General features: G+C 33.2%; 2 protein-coding genes across 2 annotated transcripts; both read right to left on the bottom strand.

The window, feature by feature from the left end:
- Positions 1-3140: 3140 nt before the first annotated feature.
- LOC142232106 (annexin B10-like) lies at positions 3141-9759 on the bottom strand. The gene is made up of 4 exons (XM_075302823.1): positions 9462-9759; positions 8685-9393; positions 3509-3690; positions 3141-3443 (listed from the first exon to the last, which is right to left on the bottom strand). Exons 1-4 carry the CDS (start codon positions 9474-9476, stop codon positions 3387-3389), a joined length of 963 nt encoding a protein of 320 aa, XP_075158938.1. The 5' UTR covers positions 9477-9759; the 3' UTR covers positions 3141-3386.
- Positions 9760-11726: 1967 nt separating this feature from the next.
- On the bottom strand, positions 11727-16168 carry LOC142229722 (annexin B10-like). The gene is made up of 4 exons (XM_075300292.1): positions 15972-16168; positions 15203-15911; positions 12030-12211; positions 11727-11967 (listed from the first exon to the last, which is right to left on the bottom strand). Exons 1-4 carry the CDS (start codon positions 15981-15983, stop codon positions 11911-11913), a joined length of 960 nt encoding a protein of 319 aa, XP_075156407.1. The 5' UTR covers positions 15984-16168; the 3' UTR covers positions 11727-11910.
- Positions 16169-17535: the final 1367 nt, after the last annotated feature.

The following is a 17535-nucleotide window of genomic DNA, read 5'->3' as shown; positions in this document are numbered from 1 at the left end:
CATGAAAAATTTTGTTCTTTAAATTTAGAACACAATTCGTTGCGTCCCTCTGTTAAAATCGTATGACTTTGAAGTAACACAAACTTTTACTTGGATTCAAAGATTTTTACCTTCCCTTAAGAATTTTGGTATTGATTCCGAGCCAAAGATCCGGCGTTTTTAAAATAAAGAAATTTTTTGGTGACCTTTCTAGCTTTAAATCTAGAATCAATAAAATGACAATAAGGATACAGATCTCAAACAAAGGCCAGCTTAAAAATCCAAATTGTAACGAATACTTTAAAGTAAACAATATTTTCTTAATTCAAAAAAAAAAATCTTAAACCAAAGATGCTAAATCCTCAAAATAAGTCTTAGCCTATATTTGAAGCGTTTTTATCTTAAACCTAACATCAATATTTTGATTTCTTTAAAACAAAAATATGTTGTATTACTATAAGGAAAATTTGCCTTAGTTCAAAGACATACGATTTTAACAGAGGGCGCAAATTTCCAAAATTTGTGTCTTTAAACTTTAATTTATTTAAATTTTCATTGTTTTAAAGAAATTTGTCCTTAATATTTTGTAAATTCCGAATCCTAAAATTTAGGTTACGTGATATTAGTAAATATTTTTTCAGTGTAAGTGGTTTCACAGTAATATGAAACGCCGTTCAGACCCGGCTATAAAAAGGAGTTGCCTTGTCATTGGAATCGCTTTTTAATAATCCCAATCCGAAAGGAAAACTTTTGACAAATTCGAAGGTCGTTTTTCAAAATCAGGAAAAATTAAAAAAAAATCTTAAGAATTTGAAGAAAACAAAATGAAATACTCAAATAAATTAAAAATCAAGTTGTTAAATTTCTTAATTTTGGCTACAGTCGCCAATTACACCATAATGGCCCATTAATTTGTTAAGTGATGTTTTTGTGTTTCAACGTGCATCCTGTTCCATACTATGGATGTAAATAAATTAGCATGATTTTCTCTCAATTTCGTGTCTCTGTATACGAGATTCGCACGCACACATACACTGGATAACATCAAATCAATACTCTCGGTGGACTTAATTTTTAGTACAAGTTGATAAAATTGGAGTATACTTTTAGGAGCATACTTGTGTGCACGCTGCACTCTATATTCGGGACTGCGTGTTGTATTTTCCAAAATGCGGGATCTTTGGAACAATTGAATCTTGAAATTTCACGGGATGGAGACTTTCAAGACACACTTGAATTAAAAATTCCTAGTAACAATAAATATTTGTGAATTCCAAAATATTAAACGGCCCTTGAAATTAAACTGCCCCTTAGTACAAAACGTTTTTATAATTTTACTATATATGTTTTGAGAAAATATCAGAAATCACAAATCCACATGGCACTACCGAAGAGATTTGCACTGATTAAGTGAAAACAACAGTGCTACAATATTCTGGACAACCCATGAAAATATTCATCATCAACTTCTATGGTATATTTAGTTTATTATTAAACTTACATTACAGAAAAACAAATGCAACTAGAGATGATTCTCAATTTTTCCTATTTTCAATTTAACGTAGCATACTTTTAGGCATTTATTTCAAATTAAGATATTTTTGTTAATACAAAAATTCGGTCGGTTTCTATTAACTGTGATAGCGAAAACTTCGGCCAAACAAATGTTTACCCAGCAAAAACTCTCATTACCCGGTAATCTTGCAGTTAAGCCTGTTTAAAAACGAATAACCACTTATTAATTGGCATCGCTCCGGATTACATTTACATACGCATGTCCTAGGAGGAAAGTACTTCTCCCCAGGCATACCTTTGGCCATGAAATAATTAGTGCTTTTAAAGCATGTAATCACCTAATATGTAATCACTTATTCGTATATATACCAAAGTTTGCAAAATAGTCACTTATTCTCTCAGTTTTTGGTTCTTAAATATGTTTTTTAACTACCCAGCAAAAAAGCGTCGCCAAAAAAGTTATCAAAATGTTCTTTTTGGATCCGGAAGTGGTGCAAAATTGACGTAGAAACGATAAATTTAACATTAGCTTGTCATAGGACGGAAGTCCTCCATTTCAACAGCCTTTGCACTGAATTTGCATCACTTCTATAGGTTTGATCCGAATTCAATGTTTTGGATGTAAATTAAAAAATTCTGTGATATTTTGTCAAATAAATAATTTTTAATGCATTTTATAATTTTTAACGTTTGTCGGAAACATTTGACCTCTAATATTTTCAAAAATGCACAATTTTTTCAGATTGGATTTAGCATTTTTTCGACAAAATTTAAATGATTTGTACCATTTTATGAATTCTTACTCCGTTTTTAACCTATTTGAAACAAAAAAAAGTTAAAATTACCCATTAAAAGTATGAAAAAACCAAGTTATAAAAAATGGAATTAAAAGAACTTTCTGGGTAGTTAAAATAAAGAACATCATTGGAAGTGCATCTTCTGCAAGTGCTTTTAAAGTTGTGCCTTTGGAAGAACTTCCAAAATTTTTTGCTGGGTATTTTAAAAACTAAAAATATTGCAATTGTTTTTCGTTAGACCCTGAAGTACAAATTAACAGCAGACACCAAGAGCTTCGTATCTGGCGATTGATTCATAAGGTGGACATACTAGATCGTATGGTCCATTCAATTGGAACAGTTTGATTATTTTTTGAAAATTGAAATAAATAAATCAATTACACGTACTGATATGTACGAGTATCCGATAAATTTCTAGTATTTCGGACGTGCAAGAAACCTACCAGTGCGTCGGTTAAAAGAGCACAAATTCTACTTCTGTACCAAGCGAACTAAATACCAAAATTATCGTTCTGAAGACGATAATTTCATAATTTCTTTTTTCATTTTTCATCCGATTTTTCATTAGCCCTCAATTGGATATATGGTACACAGTCTTAAAACAAAGTATATTTGTATAACAGGGGTATGTAAACTTGTGTGCGACTGTGTAGCTGCCCATATAGCTCTAGGGTATTGTAGAAAGTAAGCAGAAACAAAAAGCCCCGACTTTGAAGAACAAGAAAGTACCCGCGGATTTTCTACCAACAAACACATTTGAAAATTTTGAAAAATTCAAAGTCGACTTTGAATTTTTATTTACAAAATTTCTGTTTGTTTAAGGAATTTACATTATAAAAGTAGTTTAGCTGTTGTTACCACATATAATTTTATTAAATATAATTTTAGTGTAGATGGATATTGATTTTATTGTGAAATTTTGTCTAACCTATTTTGTATGTTAGATTCTATTAAAAGATTAATTGATGTTAAACATGAAAACCATAAATATTTGTAAAATTACAGGTATACATTCAAAGCACAATGATATTTTGATAAAATGAAAAGGCCATGTTTAGTTATTTCAAACTTTTTTGGCATCTCATGCAAAATTATTTAGGCACCGCCAATTAAAGCACAAAGAGCTCTTTTATAATCTCCAGATGTTTCCGACTACAATAGAAATAATGCAGATTAATTAAATTTAAAAAATATTGTCTTGTCAAATCAAATCTTACCCTAATCGCACTAACCAAAGTACGATCGAATAAACGCTCAAATTCATCTTTAATATTTCCCAAATCTATTTCAGATCGTGAGACAATAATGCGTATTAAAGCTGTGTCGTCTGTACCAGCCCCAGACATTGCTTTAAAAAGACAGTTTGCGAAGAAGGCTGCAGGAGATTGAACACATTCCACTAAAAAGAGAAAATAAACAAAAAGTACTATTAAAAACATTTGCTTAGCTTAAGGTATTAAATATTCTGGTTGGACACAAATTTTATTTATAAAATTTTCATATGTTCGTTGCTATTAATTAGAGATTACGACTGATACGTTTGGACCTAAAATTCTTAGTTTCTTAGTCCCAGCAGATAAAAATCGCTGGTCAGATAGTTCAAAAAATGGTCGAAATAGCTCCGATATAAGATTTCGATGTAAGATTCCTAACAAATTCTAAAAAATCCTTTGAACTTTAACACAAAGTATTCCTTTTAATAACACTCTTCTAATCTGGGAAAATAATAGTTTAATGGGTGGTTTTTTTATTTTTTTTGTTAACTTGTTAATATTTATTTTTTATATATTTTTTTATACTTGTTTATATATATATATATATATATATATATATATATATATATATATATATATATATATATATATATATATATATATACATTTACTTTTGTTAATTTAACATTATTTTACGTTGTCTGATCACAAAATTACTTTCTGTATCACAACTTGAAACTAGCACTGTCACTTATAAGATATAAATCTTGTTGTGCTGGTTTATCAAATAAATAAATAAAATAAATAAATAAATAAATAAAATAGGGTATTGTGAAGCAGGCCTCGCCCGAGGTTCGTACTTACTATTTTTCTGATAATTTTGATTAAAAACAAGTAAGTAAAGTAGAAAGTCGGGCGGGGCCGACTATATCATACCCTAAACCGCCCATACTGAAGTATATATAAGCATTTTTGGGGTAACATTGGTATAGGTTTGAGCGATAAACCGCATTTCCATATTTAAGAACATTAAGGGGAACATTTTTATGGGAGTTTTGTCACGAGCATAACTAATATTGAATCCATTATTAAAAAAGAAAAAATCGCTCAATTAGTGTGGGTAATAAATCAAAACTCGGGAAAATCGGGCAATATTATTATAAAAGAGTTACATGCAATTCCAAATACAATCGGATAATACATACAAATTTGAAACTTGAGTAGCATTGGTTAATAAATAAGAGTATTATGGCCATATTTGGGAAAATCGAGCGATGTATATATATGGGAGCTATATCTAAATCTGAACCAATTTGAATGATATTTTGCAGGTTTGGTCGATATTACAGCACATTACCTTGTGCTGAATTTGAGGAGTAAGATCGTTTAATATATGAGGTCACTATGGTCAAAAATAAAGTTATTGGGGACAAATTGTTCAAGATCGGGCGTTGCATATAGATGAGAGCTATATCTAAATCTCAGAAGATAACTGTGTGCCAAATTTGAGTAAGATCGGTTAATAAATAAGGCTATTAAGACCAAATTTTCGAAAATCGGGCGATACATATATATGTGAGCTATAGCTAAATCTGGACCGATTTCGGCCAATTTTTGCACATATAGTAAGTACTATAAAAAATTAGATTTGGCCAACTTTGAGTAAGATCGGTTGATAAATAAGGGACTTGTGGCCAGGGATCCGGAGCGGTCCATTTTTTTCGCTCCGCTCCGCTCCCGCTCCGGAGAAAAAAAAACCGCTCCGCTCCGAGAAAAAAAAAAATCGCTCCGCTCCTCTTCGAGAAAATTATAGTACAAACATTGTATTATTTGTTCAATTGAGTTTTATTTTATTTAGAAAAATCGGGCGGTACATATATGGGAGCTATAGCTAAATCTGAACCGATTTCGATGATTTATTGCACATATAGTTAGTGCTATAGAAGATTACATTTCGCCAACTTTGAGTAAGATCGGTTGATAAATAAGGGTTTTATGATCTAATTTGACAAAATCGGGCGATACATATATATGGGACCTATATCTAAATCTGAACCGATTTCGATGAAATTTTCAGACTTAAAGGGTGATACAGAAGATTATTTTGTGCTAAATTTGACGACGATCGGTTAGTAAGAAAAGTGCAACGTGACCCCATTTGTCGAAATCGGGCAATACATATATATGGGAGCTATATCTAAATTTGATCCGATTTCTTCCAAATTCAATAACGTTCGTCCTTGTGCCCAAAAAAACTCCCTGTACCAACTTTCATCAAAATCGGTTAATAATTGCGACCGAAATCCTGTGAACAACAAATACATGGACAGACGGACGGATGGACGGACGGACGCCAAGCGCTAGATCGACTCAGGAGGTGATTCTGAGTCGATCGGTATATATTTTATGGGGTCTAAAATCAATATTTCTTGTAGGCACATTTTTTGGCAGATCAAACTTGTTATACCCTAACCACTATGTGGTTTAGGGTATAATGACTTTAAAACAATGTGTTGAAATATTTTATTAATTTTGAAAATTTTTTCAGAAATATTAAATCCATTTTGACTTCATTAAAGGAAGCATTCTAGGAAGCATATGTTAATTTTTCATTTTTTTAGATTTTTTTTCGTCAGTTGTTATCAAAATCCTTTAAAAACGAGTTAACGAGTTATTTTTTTTCCATATTAAGACTCGACTTCCAGTAGAAATTATGCTGTTTCAAGTAAAAGGCGTCTTTAAAATAAAGTGTTGAAAAACATGTCTTATTTTTTAACGATTTTTTGCTTTGTAGGCAAGATGCAAAAAGGAAACAAATTTAAAGACAATTTTATTAATTTTAAAGAATTTTTCTTAATTATTAAAGTCACGTTGACCTTACCTCAAAAATTTTATCTTTCATGTTATGATACACATTTTTAAGTAAAATCACTTAATTATAAGGACATTACAACTTCATTCAAAAGTTTATTGCCTTTTGAACAAGAAAACAAGTATATACCGCACTAAGTTCGGCCGGGCCGAACCTTAAATACCCACCACCATGAACCAAATATTAGGGTTTCCTTTGAAATTTTAGGAGGGCTTGAGGACTTGAGGACACTTCCCGAAGATAAATTTAAAGATTTCACCTATGAGGACTATATCAGATTCTGGATTTATAAGAACCATTTTTGTTTGAGTTTTAGAGGAATCATTAACATCTCTTGTAAGTGTGCAAGAAAATTATAAAATAACGTCTTGATTTGAAATCTTAAATATGTAGAAGTAAAATCTGGAAATTTTACATTGAGTTTCAAGCAATTCAAGTGAAGTCGGTCTATATGGAGGCATTATCAAATGGACCGAGCCTAAAATACCAGAATATTTACAATTTCAGGCAAATCAGATAAAAATTACGGTTTCTAGAAACCCAAGGAGTTAAATCGGGAGATCGTTCTTATGGGGGCTATACTAAAACATGGACCGCTACTCACCGTTTTCGGCACACCTCTTTATGACCCGAAAATACCTCTAGATTTCCAATTTCAGGCAAATAGGATAAAAACTTCGGATTCTAGAAGCCCAAGAAGTAAAATCGGGAAATCGGTCTATATGGGGGCTACCGATACTCACCATTTTCAGCACACCTCTTTTTGGTCCGAAAATACCCCTAGAATTCCAATTTCAGACAAATTGGATAAAAAATACGCTTTCTATAAGCCCAAGACCCCAAATCGGGAGGTCGTTTTATATGGGGACCATACCAAAACATGGACCGATACTCACTTATTTGTGGTCCTACAATATCTCTAGATTTCCAATTTCAGGTAAATTGAATAAAAACTGCGGTTTCTATAAGCCCAAGAAATAAAATCGGGAGATCGGTCTATATGGGGGCTATACCAAAACATGGACCGATACTCACCATTTTTGGCTCACCTCTTTACGGTCATAAAATACCTCCAGATTTCAAATTTCAGGCAAATTGGATAAAAAATACGATTTCTATAAGCCCAAGAGCCCAAATCGGGAGGTCGGTTTATATGGGGACTATATCAAAACCTGGACCGATATAACCCATCTTCGAACTTGACCTGCCTGCAGACAAAAGACGAGTTTGTGCAAAATTTCAGCACGATTGCTTCATTATTGAAGACTGTAGCGTGATTACAACAGACAGACAGACAGACGGACATCGTTATATCGTCTTAGAATTTCTCCCTGATCAAGAATATATATACTTTATATAGTCGGAAATCGATATTTCGATGTGTTACAAACGGAATGACAAACTTATTATACCCCCGTCACCATTCTATGGTGATGGGTATAAAAAACTTTATTTTAGAGAAATGCGTCTTCCATGTTAAGCAAAATTTGCATTCTTATTCTAAGGACATGGAATCTTTGACTTCACGACAATATTTTTTTCAGTGTAGAAAACTAAAAAATTAAATATAAATAAGATCGTTTAATTGCATTTATTTGACGTTCATTACAAACATCTTTGTAGTAATACGGGATGAAATTGATTTAAAGTACTGTTGTTACTTTTACAACACATACTAGATATATATTTCGACATTTGCCGTTTTTTGAAAACAATTACTAAAAAACACGTTGTGTTTTCCCCAATGTACGTACGTACAAAAATACATATCGTACATTTTAATCGTTTACTCACACTACGCTAAGTACTAGCTAAATTTGAAATTACCTACACAGTGTAATTTCAAAGTTACACATTTCATTCAAGTAATATTTTATTCGGAGCGGAGCGGTTTTTCATTTGGAAACCGCTCCGCTCCGGGTTGTAGAAATGCCGCTCCCGCTCCGCTCCCGCTCCGGCAAAAAAAGGGCTTGCTCCGCTCCGCTCCGGATCCCTGCTTGTGGCTAAATTTGGGAAAATCGGCCGATACGTATATATGGGAGCTATGTCTAAACCTGAACCAATTTCGATGAAATTTGGCATACTTAAAGGGTGGTCAATTGGATTACTTTGTAGCAAATTTGACCTAAAAATGTCTGTACATAATTTTTGTTTGGTACTGCGCCATTTCTGCTGCCTCTTGTCAACTACTATAAACTTGCCCAACATTAATAAATTCTTAAGCGGACTTAGATATGCATGGACATGATTCTCCGACCGTAAAAACTTTACCGTATTAATAAATATTAGCAAAGGCAATTAACTCACCAATAGCCATCATTGCTTCATGCATTTCACCACCCATTTCATGTTTGATTGCTTGCTCCAATGTTTGCCCCGATAATTCCTTATATTCGTCAAACACCAAACGTAGTTGAGCGAAACTGCAATGGGATAGTATACGATTGAAAACCTCCTCATCGGTGCCCAATTTAGCTTCGCCAGCATTATATAATTGCTCGGCTTGCTCTTTGGCCTTTGTTGCATCTACAGAACCAACTGGATCTCTTACGCCAGTCACAATTAAGGTCAACAAACGACGAAAATGACCCGATGTTTCACTGCACATTTGTTCAGCCAATGGACGGTCATACATATTCTCATAGCATGCCACTATTTCGGCCATTTCTTCATTAGATTTGGTGCAAAGTATTTCCACAAGAGTTGTCTCATCGGTACCCATTCCAGCCATAGCTTTGTGTAAATGTTTGCACAAATACTGGGCTGGGGGCATCATCAGAGCTAAGATAACATCTTCGAATTTGCCCCCAAGTTCACTTTTCAAATCATCAATCAGGTCACGACCAAATTCCCGCAAAAATTCGTCCTTAATCTGTTGACGTTGGGCATTGCTTCGAGATGTTAGAATGTCAATTATTGCCTGTTCATCGGTTCCAAAACCTTTCATAGCTGCGCGAAGAGCTGCAGCATCTGTCGCTGCATCAAAAGGTTGCACTGGAACAACGGTTGGAACGGCCTGGGGGACAAAAACATAGATGTCTTATTAGAAAATATAGCACAAATAAAACTTTGTTCCCAACTCACTTGATAATCCATCATTTGTATTAAATGTAGTTATATGTATATGAAAACTCTTCCAAAAAAACTGATGACGTTCTAGCTGCGAATTAATTTTTAATAAACTTTCTTCTCCGTTGAACCTCACCCTCTAATTCACAACTATGATATTGGATACAATGTACGCTGTGTATAGGTAGATACAAGCCCCTCTATTAACTGCTTGTAATTGCTATTGTGTCTCAGCGCTTATACTAACATAAATGTGATATTGAAATTACTACTTTGTGGATTAATTTGTTGTGGAACAACTGTCGCGATGTTTATTTCTTGGTATTTTCTTTTGTTTATTCTCCAGCGTTGCCATTCTATGAATATTTCCATGGGACCAATGTGGCATTCTGTTTGGAATATCGTCTGTTATTTTTGAATGGAAATTCGGAGGTTCGTGGTTGTTTGAAAGATTCAGTCATGAACAAAAATGATTTCAAAGGTAAATATTAAATACATATATGCTTAGCCAAAGGGCGATTTACTGACGGGGCGCGTAGGTATATGTGTCCTCATCAACCTGATTATTATTTCAAAATCGTACAATCAAAGAAATTTGTTAGCGGACACAACAGAAGAATCTGTTAAAACAGTTTGCGGAAAAAGATGGAGCAGCAATTGTTTGTTAAATCAAATTAAAAATGTAATCTACGGGCAATATATTAAGAATGGGAGCCACCGTGGTGCAATGGTTAGCATGACCGCCTTGCATACACAAGGTCGTGGGTTCGATTCCTGCTTCGACCGAACACCAAAAAGTTTTTCAGCGGTGAATTATCCCACCTCAGTAATACTGGTGACATTTCTGAGGGTTTCAAAACTTCTCTAAGTGGTTTCACTGCAATGTGGAACGCCGTTCGGACTCGGCTATAAAAAGGAGGTCGCTTGTCATTGAGCTTAACATGGAATCGGGCAGGCACTCAGTGATAAGAGAGAAAGTTCACCAATGTGGTATCACAATGGACTGAATAGTCTAAGTGAGTCTGATACATCGGGCTGCCACCTAACCTAACCTAATATATTAAGAATAGGTTTTTTTCAATTAAAGGTGAGTACTAAGTTCGAGTTTAGCCGCTAAAGTGAAAACTAAATAAGCGAAAAAAGGCATAAAATTATACGTATCAAATTTTCACAGTTTGTATTCCTTAAAATGCATTATTAAAGGAAAGTAATCGTGAAAAAATGATAATTTTGGCGGCTAAACTCGAACTTAATACCCACCTTAAGGCATAATAGCATTGTTGGTTGATTGCATTTGGTACTTTTCAGAATATTAGGTGGCTGGAATATACAAAAGACAATACATTATAGTCTTATACCTCATTCACATTACACTTCCAAAATCCACTTTAACCCTAGACAGTCATCCTTCGTCAAAATTACGACCCGTAATTTCATTTTCGATCTAAAATGCATTTTAGTCGATTGGGAAATGATAAATTTAAATTACACTAATTCAACTGTTTTATGCATTTTTGCATAATATTTAAAAACAAATTGAATAAGAAAATAAACTCAATTTTGGTTCTCATTTTTCCTTGAAATAAGCCGTAGCCAAAATGACGAAGGATGACGTTAGCGTACAAAAAAAAAAAATAAGGATGACCTTCCAGGGTTAAATAGATTTATTTTTTTTAACGAAAAAATAGAGATACTCTCGAACTCCAATACAATTTTTATATGAACTTCTCGCTAAAGAGAACTATATTATTAAGATTTATGTTAATAAGGTTCCGGGTTAAAAAATTATGACCAAATGAACATTTTACGATTTGCGATCCTCTTGAATTTAGATTGTTTTCCTCTATATTAAGACTAAAATCTAACTTCCGATCTAGTATAATTCCGACATACTACGCACAATTGCCCAAAGGTCGGACAACACAAGTACAACAATTTGGTCGGACAACACAAGTACAACAATTTGGTCGGATAACACAAGTACAACAATTTCTATTTGTATATTTTTCTATATGTTTCTACACTAGTCTCACCCATATTGGTAAAAAATAACCTAATCGTTTGTGCGGCGTCTCTTGTCATCAAGTTTCGCAGTGAAATAATTGAAAAGAACAACGAGATATTTAACCTATCTTTAATATTTGCAAGATTTCACATCTATCCATATAAGCGTGTTTGCGATGTAGTAATGACCGACAATATATTGTCTCTTGTGAAGTATTTGTAGGAGTTATGTATGCTCCATAACTTATACTTAAAATATACTTACAACTTTATAACTGGGATCACATAAACAAATTTATTGTATTAAATTCGATTTAAACAATGTTTGGACAAAATACAAGATATTTTAACATAGAAACAAATCTACTTTAAAAAGATATACGAGTATATTATAGATGATATAAAAGCCTTTAATACTTTGGCTATAGAGATTCATTTCTGATACAATACAATTAATGTATTAGGCTCCACCGATTAAGGCACACAAGGCTCTCTTATAATCTCCAGAAGTCTCGGACTGTAAACAGAAATATAATTTATTAGAAATTAATAAATGAATATAAATAATAGCATACTAACCTTCACAGCACTGACGAGAGTACGATTATAAATACGTTCAAACTCTTCTTTGATATTACCCAAATCTATCTCTGATCGAGAGACAATAATTCGTATAAGAGTAGTATCATCCGTACCCATACCATCCATAGCCTTAAATAGACGATTGGCAAAGAAGGCTGGCGGCGATTGAACGCATTCAACTGCAATAGTTATAATGAAATAAAAAAGAAAAGATATCATTATAATAAAGATAAATTTCAGAATGTGTTTCTGGAAAATTTTAAAAGATGAATTATGAATTGCGTAATAATTTGACTGACGTTTGGATAATGGTTTTTTGGAATAATAAATTTAGTATTTACTTAGATCTGCGAATAGAATGCCAGTTTTAAATACATCATAAAAAATTCAAGTTATGTTTTTATGTGTTTGTTTTACGAACGGTCCCATCGCCCACTTTCCCGCCCCATCCGACAAGATCAAATATTAGGTTATTCAATAAAACTAATTTATTAGTTATGCAAATATGCTAAAATTCTAGACTTCATCATATCAAGTTTTTATGTTGATTATATTAATAACATGTTCTTTTAGACTACTACAATAAGGGCCTTAACTCATCAAGCCGGCGAAAATCCCAAATGTAATTAAATGCACATTTTATTAATTGCAAACAAGGAAATATCTGACTTCATCCTTCGTTCTGATGATTTTATTTCTAAAAAGCGAAGGTATCTCCCACGTTAAGATATTTTTTGATTACTTATGTATATACTTCCTTAATTTGATCGTTTGTTCTTTTTTCTTCCCTGAGAGCAGATACATTTCTTCTGATGATAAATAAGAGCATGTATATGAAAGCTTATCGATTGATAAGATAAATAATGTGCAAAATGGCTAGAAGGTAAATAAGGAGGTGTGGAAACAGTATGTATATTTCAGTGGGGAAAATTCATAGTCTGTTTAGTATTAACCTTGTACCAAACAAGTAAGAAAAGTCTAAAGTCGGGCAGTGCCGACTATATTATACCCTGCACCACTTTGTAGATCTAAATTTTCGATACCATATCACATCCGTCAAATGTGTTTGGGGGCTATATATAAAGGTTTGTCCCAAATACATACATTTAAATATCACTCGATCTGGAAGAACTTGATAGACTTCTACAAAATCTATAGACTCAAAATTTAAGTCGGCTAATGCACTAGGGTGGAACACAATGTTAGTAAAAAAATATGGGAAACGTTTAAATCTGAAGCAATTTTAAGGAAACTTCGAAAAAGTTTATTTATGATTTATCGATCTCTCTGTGGTCATATGAGTGTAAATCGGGCGAAAGCTATATATGGGAGATATATCTAAATCTGAACCAAATTTTGCACGCATAGCTACAATGCTAATTCTACTCCCTGTGCAAAATTTCAACTAAATCGGACCAAAAAATTGGCCTCTGTGGTCATATGAGTGTAAATCGGCCGAAAGCTATATATTGGAACTATATCTAAATCTGAATCGATTTCAACCAAATTTTGCATTTATAGCTACAATGCTAATTCTACTCCCTGTGCAAAATTTCAACTAAATCGGAGGAAAAAAGTAGCCTCTGTGGTCATATGAGTGTAAATCGGGCGAAAGCTATATATGGGAGCTATATCTAAATCTGAACCGATTTCAACCAAATTTGACACGCATAGCTGCAATGCTAATTCTACTCCCTGTGCAAAATTTCAACCAAATTGGGGTAAAACTCTGTCTTCTGGGACCGTATTAGTCCATATTGGGCGAAAGATATATATGAAAGCTATATCTAAATCTGAACCCATTTCAATAAAATTTGGCACACTTGACTATAGTACTAATTGTTCTTCTTGTGCAAAATTTTAAGTAAATTAGAATAAAACTCTGGCTTCTGGGGCCATATAAGTCCATATCGGGCGAAATATATATATGGGAGCTATTCTGAGCCAAAACACATACTTGTGCCAAATTTGAAGTCGATTGGACTAAAACTGCGACCTAGACTTTGATTACAAAAATGTGTTCACGGACAGACGGACATTGCTATATCGACTCAAGAGCCCACCCTGAGCATTTTTGCCAAAGACACCATGTGTCTATATCGTCTCCTTCTGGGTGTTGCAAACATATGCACTAACTTATAATACCCTGTTCCACAGTGTGGAGCAGGGTATAATAACTTCTTTCTCTATATATTAAACAATATTTACTGTTTATTTTATGTGCTATTGAATTCTCCGATAACTCTAAACATGTATTTTTTGTACTACACTCAGATAATTTTGCTAGTTGGAATTTTTATTGCCATTTTGATTGTCAGCCAAATTGAAACAAGTGTAAACAAAGGGATACTACAAAGCTATCAATTTTTGCTTCCAAATATAAGAAAATATGTAGCGGATAATTGAAGGAATTCTTACCATCAATTATAAGGATCATTTTTCCGCAACAGAAAATTTTCGACTTTTGGCAAAAAAAAAATAAAAAAAACAAAAAAAAAAAAAACAAAAACTCATCAGCTTAGTTGGGGAGACCTAGACATGGTGGTGCAGACTTTTTTCCAAGATATATTCCTCTGTGTTCATTGTATTTTCCTAAAATTTGGCAAAGACGTTTTTGATTGACTGACTTTTACTGTAGGTCGTCTATTTTTGTGTGACCGCTGTAAAATTTTTCACTATAAAAAAAATCGGTGTTGAATTCGAATTTTTTTGTCAACTGCTAATTATTAATTTCTGAATAGTAAATTAACGGAAGAACTTTACAAAAGTTTTCCTCAACAATATATTACCGATATTTGTTCAGATTTAGAATATCCAGCACATGATATGTACGTTTGAGTTGAAAAACCTGTGAAAATATACCGAATGTTTCTTTTTGAGTACTTTTAATACTTGTGGGAATACTTCTATTAGGATTTTGTATAAAATTAAATTTTATTGCTATGTTGGTGCCTTATTTCGTGCAAATTTGCTGGAACCTTTGGTGGGTATAATGTTTCTATAATTTTGTCACATTTCTGGAATCGATCCTATGGCACAAAATATAACATTTTTGAATATACATCACCCATATTGAAACGTTTGAAATTTTCCCGTGATGTAGTTTATAAAGACATAGTCGTCGCAGATAAAATAAACAAGAAGCCAATTTTAAACTTCTACATACTCACCAATTGCCATCATGGCTTCATGCAATTCCCCACTCATTTCATGTTTAATAGCCTGCTCAATTGTTTGGCCCGATAACTGTTTATATTCATCGAATACCAAACGCAGTTGGGCAAAACTTCCATGTGCCATGATACGATTAAAGACCTCTTCATCGGTGCCCAATTTAGCTTCGCCAGCATTGTACAATTGTTCAGCTTGCTCTTTGGCCTTATCAGGATCTACAGTGCCCACAGGGTCACGTACTCCAGTTACAATTAATGTCAGCAAACGTCGAAAATGACCCGAAGTCTCACTGCACATATGTTCGGCCAATGGGCGGTCGTACATATTCTCATAGCATGCCACAATTTCGGCCATTTCTTCATTAGTCTTAGTGCATAGGATTTCAACCAATGCGCTCTCATTAGTTCCCATACCAGCCATAGCTTTATGCAATTGCTTGCACAAATATTGGACGGGAGTCATCATAAGGGCTACGATGACATCTTCAAATTTTCCTCCCAATTCACTTTTTAAATCCTCAATCAAATCTCTTCCATATTCACGCAAAAAGTTCTCCTTTATTTGTTGACGTTGGGAATTCGAGCGGGCTGTAAGTATATCAATGATTGCCTGCTCATCGGTTCCAAATCCTTTCATAGCGGCCCTTAAAGCTGCAGTGTCTGCTTCCACATCTAGAGGTTCTGCAGGTACCACAGTAGGAATCGGCTAAGAAAAGGGGGATATATTATTTCCTTGGAAAGTATAAGGGAAATCTCTTTGGCTTACATCATAATCCATGTTTGGTGCTTTAAATTTCTATAAATTCAGGGGCAGTTATAAATAAATTAACGCACAATGCTAATTAAGTATTAATGAACCTATTCGCGCCGCGTATACGCGTCTGTATTGTTAGTGTAACAATTAATTTCTGAATAGACTATACGGCAAATACCTGCAGTTTGTTTTTTGTTTCATTGTATTTGTTGTTGCCCTCCGAATGTTTTCATTTTATCTTCCTCTTCTTTGCCCTTTTCTGTTGCCATATTTATGGTTATCAGTTTAGAATAGAATCTGGCAACACCATCAAATGTCCGTTACTATATTAATGTATACATGGTACAAAAAATATAGAGACAAGTATGAATTAATCCGTGCGTTGATGGAAGGGTTGATTTTTTTCTGTTTGTGGCAGACTGTTTGAGCTTTTGATTTCAAATCACTAACAAGCTTTCGAAAACGACTAATGAACATTTTTCGAATAATTTTCGAATAATTTTCGAATCATTCTCGATATAGTTTTCGATAGTTTTCTTCATGAAATAACCGAGAATATTTCTATAACGAGTACGATAACGAACGTTGTGCTCAGGTGGGGAGAATTATGATTTTCTATGTGCGTTGGAAAAGCTAAAACAGATTTAAAGCAAAGCTAAAGCCTAGGCCTGCCTTTTTTTCATTATGTTTCGGCAGAAAAAATATCACGAACATTTTTCCAATTGAAATTTTAATTGAGTTTTAAAAAATATTCAATTAAAAATTTAATTGAGATTTTGATTGAAACAAAAATCAATCACACAAATTAGATGTATTAATTAATTTTTTAATTGAATCAATTAATTTTTTAATTAACTTTGGTGATTGATACTATCATTTCTGTGAAAAAAAATTCAATTAATTAATTTCGTGATTGAAAACAAAAAATATTTTTTTTGTATGAATTTCCCAACACATTTATGGGGGCATAAGAAGCTTGTAATTCCGTTCGTAACTAGGGTTTCCATATGGATAATTTTCAAAAGAGAACTTTCGCTTTAAAAAGAGAACATTTGAACTAAAAAAGAGTTTACAATAAAAAAATCTTTAATAAATAATTAATAATTTTATTGATGTTAAAATTAAAATAATAATAGTTTGTAATGATAGAAACAACGAAATAAATATATAATAAAACAATAAAAAACAAAAAGAATCACATTTTCTTAAAAAATAAACAAAATAAATTGACGACAACGTATTGGCGTATTTACGTCGTACGTTCAATTCCATATAAAGGGTGATTCTTTTGAGGTTATGATTTTCATGCATTAGTATTTGACAGATCACGTGGGATTTCAGACATGGTGTCAAAGAGAAAGATGCTCAGTATGCTTTGACATTTCATCATGAATAGACTTACTAACGAGCCACAACGTCGAATTTTCAGTGAATGGGCCCTAGAAAAGTTGGCAGAAAATCCGCTTTTTTATCGACAAATTTTGTTCAGCGATGAGGCTCATTTCTGGTTGAATGGCTACGTAAATAAGCAAAATTGCCGCATTTGGAGTGAAGAGCAACCAGAAGCCGTTCAAGA

Source organism: Haematobia irritans, chromosome 3, assembly GCF_050003625.1.
Source record: "Haematobia irritans isolate KBUSLIRL chromosome 3, ASM5000362v1, whole genome shotgun sequence".
NCBI lineage: Eukaryota > Metazoa > Arthropoda > Insecta > Diptera > Muscidae > Haematobia > Haematobia irritans.
Note: the sequence above shows the minus strand (reverse complement) of the source record. Positions and strands in the feature narration are given on the sequence as shown.

Coding starts and splice junctions, on each gene's coding strand:
- LOC142232106 (XM_075302823.1), bottom strand. Junction 3,691..8,684: donor TGAAGCAATGATGGCTATTG/GTGAGTTAATTG, acceptor TTCTCTTTTTAG/TGGAATGTGTTCAATCTCCT. Junction 3,444..3,508: donor CTTTGGTTAGTGCGATTAGG/GTAAGATTTGAT, acceptor TTTCTATTGTAG/TCGGAAACATCTGGAGATTA.
- LOC142229722 (XM_075300292.1), bottom strand. Junction 12,212..15,202: donor TGAAGCCATGATGGCAATTG/GTGAGTATGTAG, acceptor TAACTATTGCAG/TTGAATGCGTTCAATCGCCG. Junction 11,968..12,029: donor CTCTCGTCAGTGCTGTGAAG/GTTAGTATGCTA, acceptor TTCTGTTTACAG/TCCGAGACTTCTGGAGATTA.